Source organism: Oncorhynchus nerka, linkage group LG15 (genome assembly GCF_034236695.1).
Source record: "Oncorhynchus nerka isolate Pitt River linkage group LG15, Oner_Uvic_2.0, whole genome shotgun sequence".
Classification (NCBI taxonomy): domain Eukaryota; kingdom Metazoa; phylum Chordata; class Actinopteri; order Salmoniformes; family Salmonidae; genus Oncorhynchus; species Oncorhynchus nerka.
Window position 1 is genome coordinate 28,121,631 of NC_088410.1, and position 16,209 is coordinate 28,137,839.

General features: G+C 43.7%; 1 protein-coding gene across 2 annotated transcripts; it reads left to right on the top strand.

Moving 5' to 3' along the window:
• The first annotated feature begins 1,223 nt into the window (after positions 1-1,223).
• LOC115142409 (5-demethoxyubiquinone hydroxylase, mitochondrial-like) lies at positions 1,224-7,687 on the top strand. Of its 2 annotated transcripts, XM_029681838.2 has the most exons (8): positions 1,224-1,416; positions 1,801-1,982; positions 2,241-2,355; positions 2,631-2,770; positions 3,225-3,293; positions 3,785-3,863; positions 4,195-4,229; positions 4,962-7,687. In XM_029681838.2, the coding sequence occupies exons 1-6, from the start codon at positions 1,323-1,325 to the stop codon at positions 3,860-3,862; spliced, it is 678 nt and encodes a 225-aa protein (XP_029537698.1). In that variant the 5' UTR covers positions 1,224-1,322; the 3' UTR covers position 3,863; positions 4,195-4,229; positions 4,962-7,687. The 2 variants fall into 2 exon arrangements, with proteins under 2 accessions (XP_029537698.1, XP_029537697.1); XM_029681837.2 differs by having other exon boundaries at positions 3,785-7,687.
• The last annotated feature ends 8,522 nt before the right edge of the window (positions 7,688-16,209 follow it).

Sequence of the window (16,209 nt, forward strand, 5' to 3'; positions counted from 1 at the left end):
GTAGATACTGTATGTATTTACTATTCGATTTGGTTTCATCAGACAAGAGAATCTTGTTTCTCATGGTCTGAGAGTCTTTAGGCAAACTCCAAGCGGGCTGTCATGGGCCTTTTACTGTCTGGCCACTCTACCATAAAGGCCTGATTGGTGGAGCGCTGCAGAGATGGTTGTCCTTCTGGAAGGTTCTCCCATTTCCACAGGAACTCTGGAGCTCTGTCAGAGTGACCATCGGGTTCTTGGTCACCTCCCTGACCAAGGCCCTTCTCCCCTGATTGTTTGGCCGGACGGCCAGCTCTAGGAAGAGACTTGGTAGTTCCAAACTTCTTCCATTGAAGAATGATGGAGGCCACTGTGTTATTGGGGACCTTCAATGCTGCAGAAATGTTTTGGTACCGTTCCTCAGATCTGTGCCTCGACACAATCCTGTCTCAGAGCTCTAAGGACAATTCCTTTGACCTCATGGCTTTGTTTTTGCTCTGACATGCACTGTCAACTGTGGCCCCCCAATGGTGGAACAAACTCCCTCACGACGCCAGGACAGCGGAGTCAATCACCACCTTCCGGAGACACCTGAAACCCCACCTCTTTAAGGAATACCTAGGATAGGATAAAGTAATCCTTCTCACCCCCCCCCCCCCTTAAAAGACCTAGATGCACTATTGTAAAGTGGCTGTTCCACTGGATGTCATAAGGTGAAAGCACCAATTTGTAAGTCGCTCTGGATAAGAGCGTCTGCTAAATGACTTAAATGTAAATGTAAAAATAAAGACAGGTGTGTGCCTTTCCAAATCATGTCCGATCAATTGAATTTTTGAAAGGTGGACTCCAATCAAGCTATAGAAACATCTGTAGGATGATCAATGGAAACAGGATGCACCTGAGCTCAATGTCGAGTTTCATAGCAAAGGATCTGAATACTTATGTAAATAAGTTATTTCTATTTTTTTTTTTTTTATGAATTTGCAAACATTTCTAAAAACCTGTTTTTGCTTTGTCATTATAGGGTATTGTGTGTAGATTGATGAGGACAATCCAGTTTAGAATAAGGCTGTAACGTAACAAAATGAAGAAAATGTCAAGTGGTCTGAATACTTTTCGAATGCACTGTATATAACAATGTAGAGTTAATGTAAACCGTGATTGACCACACATTCCAGGACAGTAGGTGGCGGCATGCACCTTAAACCTTTATTTGCGGGCTGCTATTAAACCATGGAAGAAGTTACGTCATTTGACCGCGCCATCTCCACAAGCAGGCACATTTCAATGACAACCTGCATATGTAACAAATATTAATTACACAATAATAGAGCCACATAACAATGCAACGAGCCGTTTTTGCACACATTGCATTGCATGATTGGACGCATGTTTTCAGTCCTTTGAGGATAGGACAATGTTGTTTGAAGCACAGAGGTAGGCACTCAATGCTGTTTAGCTAGCTACAATGCTAAAAGCAAGTCTGCTCAGTGTTCATACATGAATGCTGACCTACGAATGCCTTAGCTAGTCATATACAATTTGTCAGTGGTCAGTTTCTGTCTTGCTTGCATCCTCATAGCAGCTCAAGTGAGCTTTGCAGCTAGAGCTAGTTATTAGCTAACGTAACGTTAACTAACTTAGCTGGCAATTTCACCTTTTGTTTACATGGTGCTTTTGTAAGGGGTGAGACACTTCAGTCGTTATAGCTAATAGTTATGTTGTTCTGCAGAATAAAAAAAACTGTAATGCAGGTGACACGTTCGACTGCAAAGTAAAATTAGCTACATGTTTTAATAAACCCTTTCGTCCTGTTTGAAGCACTACCAGTACAGCTCAGTTCTCGGGCATACAGTGTGATACCGCCCCCGCGCGACGAAGCAGAGAAGGCTCTGCTGCACAGTATGTTGCGGGTGGACCACGCAGGGGAATACGGTGCCACCCGCATCTACGCCGGCCAGATGGCAGTGTTGGGAAGGTCACAGACAGGACCGCTTATTCAGGTATAGGTATTCTGCATTACACGTGCACAGATGTAGCTACTTTTCTTACATTCTTGCAGAAAACAATAGCCTAACTACTTGTTTTGGTTTTTAGATGAGTCGCTATTGGCTACCATTCCAGTATCCCCAAAGTTAACTTTATGACAACAATTAAAGTGAATGGATGTAATCATGTTGTCAGTGCTTGGTGACCCACAAAAACAAAATGTTGACATTCCAGCATCCTCAGTTATATATTCATTTTCACTATGCTTCAAGGAAATGTGGGATCAAGAGAAGAAGCATCTTGCCAAATTCAATGAGATCCTTGCAGAGAACAGAGTTCGCCCTACGTTGCTGTTGCCCCTCTGGAACGTTGCAGGTTTTTTACTTGGTAAGGAACAAGGCTTCACTCCATACAGTCAACAGTTGTCACATATGCCTGACAAATAAACAAAGGGAATGGATGTATTTTTTACATTCTAAAATAAGTAGCCTTGATTTAATGACTTAAAATGGGTCTGTAGGTAAGCACTTAACACGTGCCATTGTAATGTACACTTACACTGTGTCTGTGAGTTCTGTTGCAATGAGACAATAATCCAATACAACAGTATGATACATATGGCACTCGGGGGATAGACCATATTCTGTTGTGTGTCCCCGCAGGAGCGGGCACCGCTCTACTGGGTAAGGAAGGGGCCATGGCCTGTACTGTGGCTGTGGAGGAGAGCATCTCAGAGCACTACAACAGCCAGATCAGAAACCTCATGGAGGAGGACCCAGACAGATACGTAGAGCTGTTAAAAGTAAGAACCATCCCTCGTACCATGGGCCCTGGAGTTTTTCCTGACCAGGGCTGGGCTCTATCAAGAAAAACTCTGTGCCCCAGCTAGGGCTCTTACTTGTAGCTCTTACAGTAGCTTTCTTTAGCCACAAAGTCAGTTTCCACAGCCACAAAGTCAGGTCCCACAGCCAAAAAGTCCAAATGTAGGCTTTTTGGTCTTTCATTTAAAGTTAGGCATAAGGTTAGCAGTGTGGTTAAGGTTAGGGTAAGTTTTAAAATCAGATTGTAAGAAGAGAAATTGTAGAAATGGGTGGGATTTATGACTTTGTGGCTATAGTAGCTAGTGAGGACCCTCGTACTTTCCTGGTCAGGTAAAACCCTACCCCTATAATTTACTAATGCATACTGTACTTTGTCTTGAGTGTTTGTTGTCTTGATTTCTGGGAAGTGAATGTGGCCATTTATTTTCCATACAGTTAATAAAGGAATTCCGAGATGATGAGATGGAACATCATGATACAGGACTGGAGCACGATGCTGAATCTGTAAGCCCTCTTTCCCACTTTGATCTTTAGGTTTTACTTTATTTTAATCCTTTGGTTAAGCTTCTGTTGTTATGCTGTTATTGACAACAGCTATGGCTGGTGGAGTGAATCTTAATCAAGTTCAGTTCTAATAATAATCAAGCAAGCAATATATCATGATCGGTCAATAATGATGTTATTGTGGTATGTTGTTGTTGTTGTTGCATAGTGATGTCTCAGTGTTTCCCAGTCTTTTTATGTTGTGGTTTATTGTCCCTGGATCATTATGGGTTTTCCCTTTAAATTTATTCCATGAAAACAAGGAAGGGATTCCGTCTCATTATCTCCCACTCAAATGCTTTGATTCCTCCAAAACTGGGTCATGGTGGGAAAGATTGCATGCGGCTTGGGAGCACTGTGGTGTTACATTCCTTCACTGCTTACTGTCAAACATCATATGCTTTGAACTCTTCTGATAAAGGTTTTCTTGTGTTTTCTTTCTTTTGTTTCAGCTACCCGGATACAATCTTTTGAAGAGTGCAATACAACTTGGCTGCACAGCCGCAATATTTGTGTCTCAGCGCCTATAAAGTAATAATTAATTCAGTTTCTCAAAGATGGTTTTCTAAAAAATATAATGATTTAAGTGATGTAAATTGTATTAGTAAAGTGAACCTGGCTACTTTCTACAATGTAATAGTCAGTGCACTTTTCCAAAAAAGGACTCCCATCAAAAATATATGTTTTTTGTCCAATTGTAACCAAGATGTTGTCATTTACTTAAACGCTAGCACTAGCAGCCAAACCATATAGGTACCAGCTCAATGCTGAAACCTCTCTGAGTTGGCATCCTAGAATAAGCAAGTTGTCAAAGAGATATTGGTGGGAAAGTTGGTGTAATTCTACCCTCTGTCTGGTCTAGGTGATGGGGATAGTGTGTTATCCTGCTATGCTAAGGTATTGTGGTCATCACTGACAGAGCTGGAACCTACCTTCCTTATCAAGTTTATTTTGTAACATCATTGATACTAAGTAATGTACTACATACTGTAATTACCTATCTGTTAGGTTTAATTGTTTGAATGACTAATCACCTTCCCACTGCAACCCCCCATGCCTTTGTTATTCCCCGAAAGATAAATATCTAACATATCTCTACCGAGGACATATCGATAATGGCATTGTCACGCCATCACCATACCTTTCAACAAACTATCCTCTTTCACACATTATGTGTCATAAATCACAATGAACAATGGCTTGTCAGTCCAGATGAATGGTTAAGCCTCTTACACAGCTGTTCCAGTACATTAGATCAGAGTGAAAGAAGGATTGACAACTGACGGGTGCTGGCAGGGGGGTCTAGCTAATCTATGCCGTTCAGCGCTGCAGAGTTCAGTTTACTCCCCAGAGACCCCTGTATTGACTATAGGGATTGAAGTGTCCTTATAGTATGTTCTGTACTGACCTAGTGCCTGAGATCTGCCCTAGCCACTTCAGATGCAGTGTATAGTACACATCAGTTAGCACAGAGAGACGTATTGATCTCCATTCCACATGCAATGCCTACGACAGAATGTAAAGTAGCAAAGAGAGAATACAAGGTAGCTGTGTTGTTGTTGGTGTAACAAAAAGGGTTTAAAGGAACAGTGTGATATCATGTTTTTGACGTATATTATTCTTCGACAGTACCGATCCTGCTCTGTATGCGAGGGTGCCTCTGGCATCCAAGCCACAGCCCACTTATGTGCTTTCGGCCCGCTGAACTATTTCCGCTCCTGCCGCCCCAGCCAAGGCCCATGAACAGCCCACTGAACTGTTTCCGCTCCTGCCGCCCCAGCCAAGGCCCATGAACAGCCCACTGAACTGTTTCCGCTCCTGCCGCCCCAGCCAAGGCCCATGAACAGCACACTGAACTGTTTCCGCTCCTGCCGCCCCAGCCAAGGCCCATGAACAGCCCACTGAACTGTTTCCGCTCCTGCCGCCCCAGCCAAGGCCCATGAACAGCCCACTGAACTGTTTCCGCTCCTGCCGCCCCAGCCAAGGCCCATGAACAGCCCACTGAACTGTTTCCGCTCCTGCCGCCCCAGCCAAGGCCCATGAACAGCCCACTGAACTGTTTCCGCTCCTGCCGCCCCAGCCAAGGCCCATGAACAGCCCACTGAACTGTTTCCGCTCCTGCCGCCCCAGCCAAGGCCCATGAACAGCCCACTGAACTGTTTCCGCTCCTGCCGCCCCAGCCAAGGCCCATGAACAGCCCACTGAACTGTTTTCTGCCCCAATGTTGGGGGACGTGCTTTTGTCTTGACATGAGACTACTGTAGCTGTCTGAAAAAATCTGACAAACTTTAATTTGGAAGTGTAATGACCCTTTAAACTTCACTAGGCATTGTGTGTATGTGTGTTTCGTCACCTGTACCCCAGCTGTTTTCGGCTTCTAACGGCCCAGGAACGGCCCACTGAGGAGTAATTTCTCACTGGGGCTAGGCCGCTGGTTCTCAGGCAGGGAGTTATTTTCCCCAGCATGAGTTCAGCTGAGTTTTTTTTAGATGGGGTGGGTTTACGTATCAGACCTGACCCTAAAGGTTAACATGCTGTAACTCTGCTCTTTTTGTGCCCTCTGCCTTAAAAATAGCCCCTCCTCCCCTCATGTAAATGCACCGAGCGGGCCGGCTGGCACACACCCCAAGATGGACAAAACTACTCAAACGTATTACGAGTCCTATACCGGGAACACTTTGTTTAAACCTTACCCGTCCACCCAGCGTACTATTAGCAGTCCGCGATGACTTATGACGACACAAACAGAAACGCACATGTATGTACAGTTGAAGTTGGAAGTTTACATACACCTTAGACAAAAACATTGAAACTCAGTTTTTCACAATTCCTGACATTTAATCCTAGTAAAAAATCCCTGTCTTTGGTCAGTTAGGATCACCACTTTATTTTAAGAATGTGAAATGTCAGAATAATAGTAGAGAGAATGATTTAATTCAGCTTTTATTTCTTTCATCACATTCCCAGTGGGTCAGAAGTTTACATACACTCAATTAGTATTTGGTTTAAATTGTTTAACTTGGATCAAATATTTTGGGTAGCCTTCCACAAGCTTCCCACAATAAGTTGGGTGAATTTTGTCCCATTCCTCCTGACAGAGCTGGTGTAACTGAGTCAGGTTTGTAGGCCTCCTTGCTCGCACACGTTTTTTCAGTTCTGCCCTCAGGGCTTTGTGATGGCCACTCCAATACCTTGACTTTGTTGTCCTTAAGCTATTTTGCCACAACGTTGGAAGTATGCTTTGGGTCATTGTCCATTTGGAAGACCCATTTGCGACCAAGCTTCAACTTCCTGACTGATGTCTTGCTTCAATATATTCACATAATTTTCTATCCTCATGATCTATTTTGTGAAGTGTACTAGTCCCTACTGCAGCAAAGCACCCCCACAACATGATGCTACCACACCCGTGCTTGATGGTTGGGATGGGTTCTTCGGCTTGCAAGCCTCCCCCTTTTTCCTCCAAACATAACGATGGTTGGTCATTATGTCCAACAGTTCTATTTTTGTTTCATCAGACCAGAGGACATTTCTCCAAAAAGAACAATCTTTGTCCCCATGTGCAGTTGCAAACTGTTGTCAGTTTTTATTATAGCGGTTTTGGAGTAGTGGCTTCTTCATTGCTGAGTGGCTTTCCAGGTTATGTCGATATAGGACTTGTTTTACTGTGGATATAGATACTTTTGTACCTGTTTCCGCCAGCATCTTCACAAGGTCCTTTGCTGTTGTTCTGGGATTGATTTGCACTTTTTGCACGAAAGTACTTTCACCTCTAAGACACAGAACGCGTCTCCTTCCTGAGAGGTATGATGGCTGCGTGGTCCCATGGTGTTTATACTTGCGCACTATTGTTTGTACAGATGAACGGGGTACCTTCGGGTGTTTGGAAATTGCTCCCAAGGATGAACCAGACTTGTAGAGGTCTATATTTTATTTTCTGAGGTCTTGGCTGATTTCTTTTGATTTTCCATGATGTCAAGCAAAGAGGCACTGAGTTTGAAGGTATGCCTTGAAATACATCCACAGGTACACCTCCAACTGACTCAAATTATGTCAATTAGCCTATCAGAAGCTTCTATAGCCATGACATCATTTTCTGGAATTTTCCAAGCTGTTTAAAGGCACAGTCAACTTAGTGTATGTAAACTTCTGACCCACTGGAATTGTGATACAGTGATTTATAAGTGAAATAATCTGTCTGTAACAATTGTTGGAAAAATTACTTGTGTCATGCACAAAGTAGATGTCCTAACCAACTTGCCTAAACTATAGTTTGTTAACAAGAAATTTGTGGAGTGGTTGAAAAACGAGTTTTAATGACTCCAACCTAAGTGTATGTAAACTTCAAACTTCAACTGTATGTATGTAGGTCTTTTTTTTGGCATGATGGGATACACAGACTGACATGGATTGGTTTGCTCTGTGACCTAGTCCCATACCCGCTCCCTTCTTCCTTGGTACTATGTTCTCATATACCTTTTAATACCATGACATCACAGCATAAAGATACAAGTGTACCTATCTGAACAGCCAATGAGTCTCTTTCAGTATTAATAAACGCTGGGCTACCCAGCGTTTATTATTACTGAAATACTCAAATAGGCTACCCATCATCAATCATAAAGTTCCTGCTTTAGCTCTTGATGCAAAACAGTCTATAAATCTGAGGGTTGGACAAACAAAGCATCTCTGCAAGCCGTGCATTTGGCAAACGCTGCTAATAGGCTTACGGATATCTGGCAAGAGAATTGCTAATTAGCTACTAATATACACCAATCAAAAATACACTATAAACGCAACTTCTTCACCTGCGGGATCGTCTGCGACCAGCCACCTGAACAGCTAATGAAACTGGGTTTTCACAACCAAAGAATTTCTGCCCAAACTGTCAGAAACCGTCTCAGGGAAGCTCATCTGCGTAATCGTCGTCCTCACCAGGGTCTTGACCTGACTGCAGTTCGGCGTCATAACTGACTTCAGTGGGCAAATGCTCACCTTCGATGGTCACTGGCACACTGGAGAAGTGTGCTCTTCATGGATGAATCCCGAATTTGAACTGTACCAGGCAGGTGGCGGACAGTGTGTGTGGGGGCGAGCGGTTTGCTGATGTCAGCGTTATCAGTGCCCCGTGGTGGTAGGGTCATGGTATGGGCAGGCGTAAGCTACAGACAACAAACACAATGACATTTTATTGATGTTAATTTGAATGAACTGAGATAACGTGAGGAGATCCTGAGACCCATTGTCGTGCCATTCTTCCGCCGCCATCACCTCATGTTTCAGCATGATAACACACGGCCCCATATCGCAGGGATCTGAACACAATTCCTGGAAGCTGAAAATGTTCTTCCATGGCCTGCATACTCACCAGACATGTCACCCATTTAGCATGTTTGGGAGGCTCTGGATCGACGTGTACACAGCATGTTCAAGTTCCCGCTAATATCCAGGAACTTCGCACAGCCATTGAAGAGGAGTGGGACAACATTCCACAGGCCACAATCATCAGCATGATCGACTCTATGCGAAGGAGATGTGCCGCGCTATATGAGGCAAATGGTGGTCACATTAGGTACTTTTAAGGTATCTGTGACCAGCAGATGCATATCTGTATTCCCAGTCATGTAAAATCCATAGATTACGGCCTAATTTATTTATTTCAATCGATTGACTTCCTTTATATGAACTGTAACTCAGTAAACTCTTTGAAATTGTTGCCTGTCGCGGTTTATATTTTCGTTCAGTGTATGTGTTTATGGCTTTGCAGCTTTGAACATGGTTTCATGTTTTTGTCCAACAATTAGGAGTTGAATATCATTGGAATAGTGATAATAAACTCGTCAAAAAAAGAAACGTCCTCTCACTGTCAACTGCGTTTTTCAGCAACATTTACTTAACATGTAAATATTTGTATGAACATAAGATTCAACAACTGAGACATAAACTGAACAAGTTCCACAGACATGTGACTAACAGAAATGGAATAATGTGTCCCTGAACAAAGGGGGTTCAAAATCAAAAGTAACAGTCGGTATCTGGTGTGGCCACCAGCTGCATTAAGTACTGCAGTGCATCTCCTTCACATGGACTGCACCAGATGTGCTAGTTCTTGCTGTGAGATGTTACCCCACTCTTCCACCAAGGCACCTGCAAGTTCCCGGACATTTGTGGGGGGAATGGCCCTAGCCCTCACCCTCCGATCCAACAGGTCCCATACGTGCTCAATGGGATTGAGATCCGGACTCTTCACTGGCCATGGCAGAACACTGACATTCCTGTCTTGCAGTAAATCACGCACAGAACGAGCAGTATGGCTGGTGGCATTGTCATGCTGGAGGGTCATGTCAGGATGAGCCTGCAGAAAGGGTACCACATGAGGGAGGAGGATGTCTTCCCTGTAACGCACAGCGTTGAGTTTGCCTGCAATGACAACATGCACAGTCCGATGATGTTGTGACACAATGCCCAAGACCATGACGGACCCTCCGCCTCGGTGTAACACTCATTCCTTCGACGATAAAGGCGAATCCGCGACTTGTCAGTGAAGAGCAATTTTTGCCAGTCCCATCTGGTCCAGCGACGGTGGGTTTGTGCCTATAGGCGACGTTGTTGCCTGTGATGTCTGGTGAGGACCTGCCTTACTACAACAGGCCTACAAGCCCTCAGTCCAGCCTTTCTCAGCCTATTGCAGACAGTCTGAGCACTGATGGATTGTGCATTCCTGGTTTAACTCGGGCAGTTGTTGTTGCCATCCTGTACCTGTCCTGCAGGTGTGATGTTCAGATGTACAGATCCTGTGCAGGTGTTGTTACACGTGGTCTGCCACTGCGAGGACGATCAGCTGTCCGTCCTGTCACCCTGTAGCGCTGTCTTAGGTGTTTCACAGTACGGACATTGCAATTTATTGCCCTGGCCACATCTGCAGTCCTCATGTCTCCTTGCAGCATGCCTATGGCACGTTCACGCAGATGAGCAGGGACCCTGGTCATCTTTCTTTTGGTATTTTTCAGAGTCAGTAGAAAGGCCTCTTTAGTGTCCTAAGTTTTCATAACTGTGACCTTAATTGCCTACTGTCTGTAAACTGTTGGTGTCTTAACAACCTTTCTACTGGTGCAATTGTTTATGCTTCATTGAACAAGCATGGGAAACGGTGTTTAAACCCTTTACAACAAAGATCTGTGAAGTTATTTGGATTTTTACGATTTATCTTTGAAAGACAGGGTCCTAAAAAGGGATGTTTCTTTTTTTGCTGAGTTTAGTATATTTAGCAGGCTTAGGCTACCTGATGTTGTGGAATGAAATCGTTCCAATAAGTCCTATAGAGAATGAATCCTGCTATTATGGTTCCTAACTCTTCACATGTCTACGTACTGTACATTCTTGCCTGGCTTACTAGCTTCAAAATTAAAGAAGATATTTTGGTTTTTACAGACATTACATTTTCTCTTTGTCACAGCGAGAAATAAAAAAGTATGTTGCATACTATTTACTGAAACAGGACGTTACCACCTATAGATAAGCTGCATGAGACAGGTGGGGGGGGGGGGCTTTTTGTGACTAAAGTTTGATCGTCACATATTATTTCTGTTCCAGATTAATAGTGTTGACAGCTTTATAGCCAAGATGCAAGTCTTTTTAAAAAAGCAACAAGTGCACAACTGCATTTTTGGCACAGCTTTGGGTGACAAACTTGCTGCTACATAAAAACATGAGTGACGACTCAGTCATGATGCAGGTGTTAATAACAGTTAACCATAAAACCCAACGTCTAAATTAGCACCTGTTTTCTAAATGAGCAACGATACTCGATAAGCAGTAGGATTTCGTTACGAGTCTACGACTCAAGCAGAAATGCAGAAATGACGCAGAAATGACGCAGCGTAACGTTCTTCATTGACATTCATTTTACATAATATTATGAAGCTATGTTTAGCATCCAAACATGGCAATCAGGAGAACTGTGGTTGAATTGTTCGGCTTCTTCCCCCTAGATTCACCTCAGAAGGAATCTGCTGATATATCGACCGAGAAATCAGCAACAAGAATTTGAAAATAGCAATAAAACTCCCGAATGGGACCGTGAATAATCAAGGCTGTAAATTTTGTGCATGTGGACAATATAAATTCATATAAGTCATAAAATCTTTCGGATGCAGAGCATATTGTTTCTTGACCTAGATCTACAGGGTTGTCCATCACCTGCCTTGGGATAAAATCTGACTGACATTTATCATACGGTGCCATTCTCTCAGCAGGATCACAATAGAGCTCAGTTCTGAAACCCACACTATCATAATTCTAAGAATGTGTGGATATTGGAACATAACCGGAGTCTCTTGATATGAAGAAGTCACTCGTTAGGTTAAGACACCGTTCATTTATTTGTGTATTCAAGAGGCTTCCCAATGGACCGTCTTAAGCTCCTAAAATGTTTGAAGTTTTGAGGCGATTGGTATTTTCCAGCCTGCTATCTACCTGGTATTTACCTTAATAATTTATACACATTTGGTTTCTTTACAACTCTGTATCAAAATAACATATTCAACTTTCCCATAATGCTGTATGCTGATACTTTTTGGACATTGACTTTTAAGCCGAACAAACCTATGCTTCTGATGTTAAATAGAAAGTAGCACCTCCTATCTGTCTTCTTTGTGTACATTTTTCTGGTTAATTTCCATGTTCTTTGTAAAGTTATTGGGTTTGATCTGTTTTAAACATTGCAAAACCAGGTGCGAGTGCTTGGTACTGTAATGGGGGGTTTTACTGACCTAAAAAAATCATTCACGATTATTTTCAAAAGACTGATTTGACTTTGAAATTAAACATATATTTAACATATCTTGTAACAGTTGCATTGATAGATTAAGGCTATAACAAGGGCAACTAGCCAATCATATTTTGTTTTGTTTGTATCACAACATCAGTCAGCCCAGTGGGAGAGTCCCTCATTTATTGTCAGAGCATACTAGCGCAGATGCTAGCTGTCACATTACCATAAATTCAAGCAGAATTCCTACGCAGTGTTTGTATGTTCGAATTCTGTTCTTGTTTGTCACAGCATTCATGCCTGTAACCTTTATATGAGCTTCTGAGAAGTGAGGGGCCATTAGCTTGATCTGATCCACTGCAGCACTGAACACAATGGTGTTGGAAAGTGGCCAATTCTGTACACAAATTTGGTTGTCAAAGTTTTTTTTTAAACAACAGCTATCTATACTGCCTGTTGTAGCTGGACGTGGGAGTGAAAGATGACAAGCGAGGCTCACATGTTTTTTGAAACATACCGTACACTCATACATAAACTGACTTCTCTTTCCAGTAAATGGTCAGACTGGTGGGTCCCCTCCCTCCCTCCCCCTGTGAAAACGCTCTAGAAACGCTGTGCCCACGTGTCCACACAGTGGGGAGCCACAACACATGATGTAAAGGACTGACATCACCTCAGCAGGAATCCCTGATTTACTGCCACCCCGACATGAGCAAGACCGCCACCTACCAGATCCAGAGAAATCCAGCCAAGGTCATGTTCTGTATCTGGGTTATACTGTATGTTGCCTATGAAGCGTTTAGCAGGTTCACATAGTCATAGTGGATGACTATGTGAATATTAGGTTTAATATTAACATGAATCTACTTTTACAGATTCAGGACATTAACATTAACTCCCAAGACTCCGATAGCTCTCTTATTCATTGGTGGTAGCAATCATTACGTGTGCTTGTCCTCAGCAGCCAGGCCTGGACAGCTGTGTTGGCAGTTGGCACCCTGTGTTGTGGATCACCTGGGGAGAGGCTTATTGTGAGGGCCAAGGCCCTGCTGCCTGCTTCCCTCTGAGCGTAGCGTGACCCTGCGGGCACATACATCAGCACAGTGACAGGCTGGGTGCTCGGCCGCTCAAGCATGACTCCAAGGCCACGTTGCTGCTCCTCCGTGTCATGAGCCCCAACGACTCTTCAAGCTATTCACTGAAGCATGTCCCCAGGCCCCCCTGGGACCCTGGCAAGAGGACAATGACCTGGGCAACAGGAGACCGTTCATGGACTCGGCAATACTCTGCTAGTAAGTTTGCAAGTACAATTACTCTGATTAATGTGGTGTTTTTGGTACTAGGTGTGCCACAGGGCTCAGTTCTTTATCCGATTAATAAATAAGGAATATTCCTTGACAGTGGTGTTTGCTTTCAAAGTTTTGTTTGTTTTGACAGTTTTAGGGTCCAGTGTATGTTGCGTCAGACAACATTGGTATTTTATTGTGTTTTCACTGAGTTTTTGAAACTTTTTTTTTTTTACAATGGTATTTGCTTTTAAAATGTCATTTGTTTTCACACATTTAGGTTCCAGTGTATGTTGCATGAGACCAACGAGGCCTGTTCTTCTGAAGTCGTGGAGTTATACCCCCTCTCTCTGTCTTGCCTCGTTCTTTACTTGCACTACAGTTGCTAGCTGGAGGATAGGGGCTGTGCAGTTCATCTACTGATGAAATCTGTTCTGGCAAAGATGCGCCAGGCACGCCGACGATGGGCTGAGAGGTGGGAGCATTAGATGCACCCCTCTGTGGCCTCTCACGGACCCACCATACCTATGGGCCTACAGTATGTCATGCCACCGTGTCTATGGCCGTTACATTACCCTGCTCCTGAAGCCGATCCCGTTCTCACTGCTATCGGTCCCCTCCATCCATCACGCTGACTGGTTGACAGTTAGCAGAAGGTTGCCACGCATGGCCTCTAAACACCTGGCTCTAGTCGAGGGCGTTGCCCACCCCACCTGTTAGTCCTCTTTAGTGACCATTTCACACTTTGCACCAATCCCGGTCAAGTCCCTTCTGTCGACTGGGCTGATTGAAGGGTGTGTCCTGGCAATGCTGTTTCTCACTGGGCTCCATTGCTCTCCGCTGAGCCCGGCTTTCATGCAGCTCGTAAACATGCCACTCTCCTGGCTCATCAGTCACGGGCCTTCTCCCCTCACCGATGCCCTACAACGCTGGTGACAACCCTGATATCAGGGTGATGTGGTAGCAGATTGCCAATTTAAGCTCCTGTGTGGTTTATATGTCACTGCGGCCAGTATTCACACCCACAGAGCTTCTGTATTCTGTCCTCTTACAAGTTGACTTCAAGCTGCTATGAATACTGTTCACCGTTGGACACCCATGTGGCCAGCATATGGTGGGCATTTACTGCCCGTGTGCTTGATTTTGAAGTTGTTACCAGAGGGTCATAACCTTTTCTGTGTTGTGGTGTGTCCCCATAAAATGTGGTGTAGGTCAATTCTTTGATGCTCTCTGCCGACAGATATTCTAGCTCGCCATCAGCTCACTGACACTGGTGATGACACACATGCTCAGCAGACAAAGTGCCCTGGACCACCCAAGCTTTAGGTGTCTATAGCCTGACCTTGAAGATGCGTAGGGTACGTGAGAAAAAAACAACACAGGGAGAAAGTATGCCTCTTATGTGCTCAGGGGTCAAGCTTCTAACCCTGCTAGTGTTAAGTTCAGCAAGGTCTTTATGGCCTCGGCACATTCTGTGTGAGGTTATGCTAAATGTTTTTCTTTACAAGTAAAGTGCAGTAGGTAATGGAGTAGGTAATGGACCTCGGAGATGTGTGTGTGTCCTCACTGTGGTTTGGAGAGGCTTGGCCCCTGACCTCTAGCTGGTTCAGAGAGTTGAAACCAACATGGGGAGCCGAGAACATCGAATGTGCTTTCGCTATTGATCTGAAGCCCGTCGGTGCGTAAAAAATGATCATCTGTCGAATCCCATATCAAAGAAAACAAAATAGCAGCAATGCCATCTCGAGCGCACTGCTCAAGGCGTTCTAGCGAAAAGGTGATAGATTTACAACAAGTTTTTTCTTTTGTTTCTCAGCTATTTGAGGTATCTGTTAAACAGATTGTTGCATTGATTTCTGGGAAGACAGATGGTTGTGTGCATGCTTTCAAGACGACCGAAGGAATGAAGAAATTGTTCAGCTCAGTAGATCAAGTTCAGAATAGCAGTGTCATTAGATTTCATTTTATTGTTTCGACACATACGTTCTCGCAGACATATTTTCACGGATGTTCCTTCTGGCATAACTTGAAAGTAAAGAAAATGCTTTAGAAGAAGCTTTCTATTGAGAAGTGAGAATGTGAATCAGAATGAGATTTTTTTAAAATACCTTTCTAGAACATGCCAAAGCAATAAGACTAACTATAAATGTCTGATTTTATACATAACATTTAGTTACGAGACTAAACACACCAACATTTCTGGATATAATCGATGTCATTTCTGGATATAATTGATGTCCTTGATGAATAATGTCCCGTACTATGTATTATGTCATGTTTATGTGGACCCCAGGAAGAGTAGCTGATGCTTTTGCAGCGGCTAATGGGATCCTAATAAATACCAGTTTCAAAATACCAATATTTCTAGATATAATTTCTGTGTTGTAGATACACCTGGATTACTGTCTGCTGTAACTGTTTGGTGTATAGTGTCTAAACATAGCACAACCCATAGCCATTTAGATGAAGGTACCCGACGCTCAGTTAAAGGAATAGTGAGAGTGTTTTGTAGGTGGTCGAAACGCTAATGGTCTAGGCTGCCTAGTGCTGCAATCAATGCTTTTGTGTCAAGTATCGTATGTAACTATCCCATGCCTCCCTCCAAGTCCCCAGTCCCAAAATCCCCAGCCCCTATCCCAGTCTCTTAACCCCAGCCTCTCTGCTGTCTCTCCCAGTCCCTGGGCCTCATTAAGGGACTTGATTGACACGTCAGGATGGTGTGCATTTCATTGATGAGAATTTTAGAGGCCGGGCTCGTGAACTTCTTCTGTAATGATCAGTACGTCACCCCACAGCTATCCCAGGGGGGACGTGAGATCGG

Excerpts from the sequence above, each read along its gene's own strand:
- LOC115142409 (XM_029681837.2), top strand. The coding sequence starts at position 1,323 with ATGCAACGAGCCGTTTTTGCACACATTGCATTGCATGATTGGACGCAT. Across the intron at positions 1,417-1,800 it reads ATGTTGTTTGAAGCACAGAG|CACTACCAGTACAGCTCAGT; the intron begins GTAGGCACTCAA and ends TCCTGTTTGAAG. Across the intron at positions 2,771-3,224 it reads GATACGTAGAGCTGTTAAAA|TTAATAAAGGAATTCCGAGA; the intron begins GTAAGAACCATC and ends TTTTCCATACAG.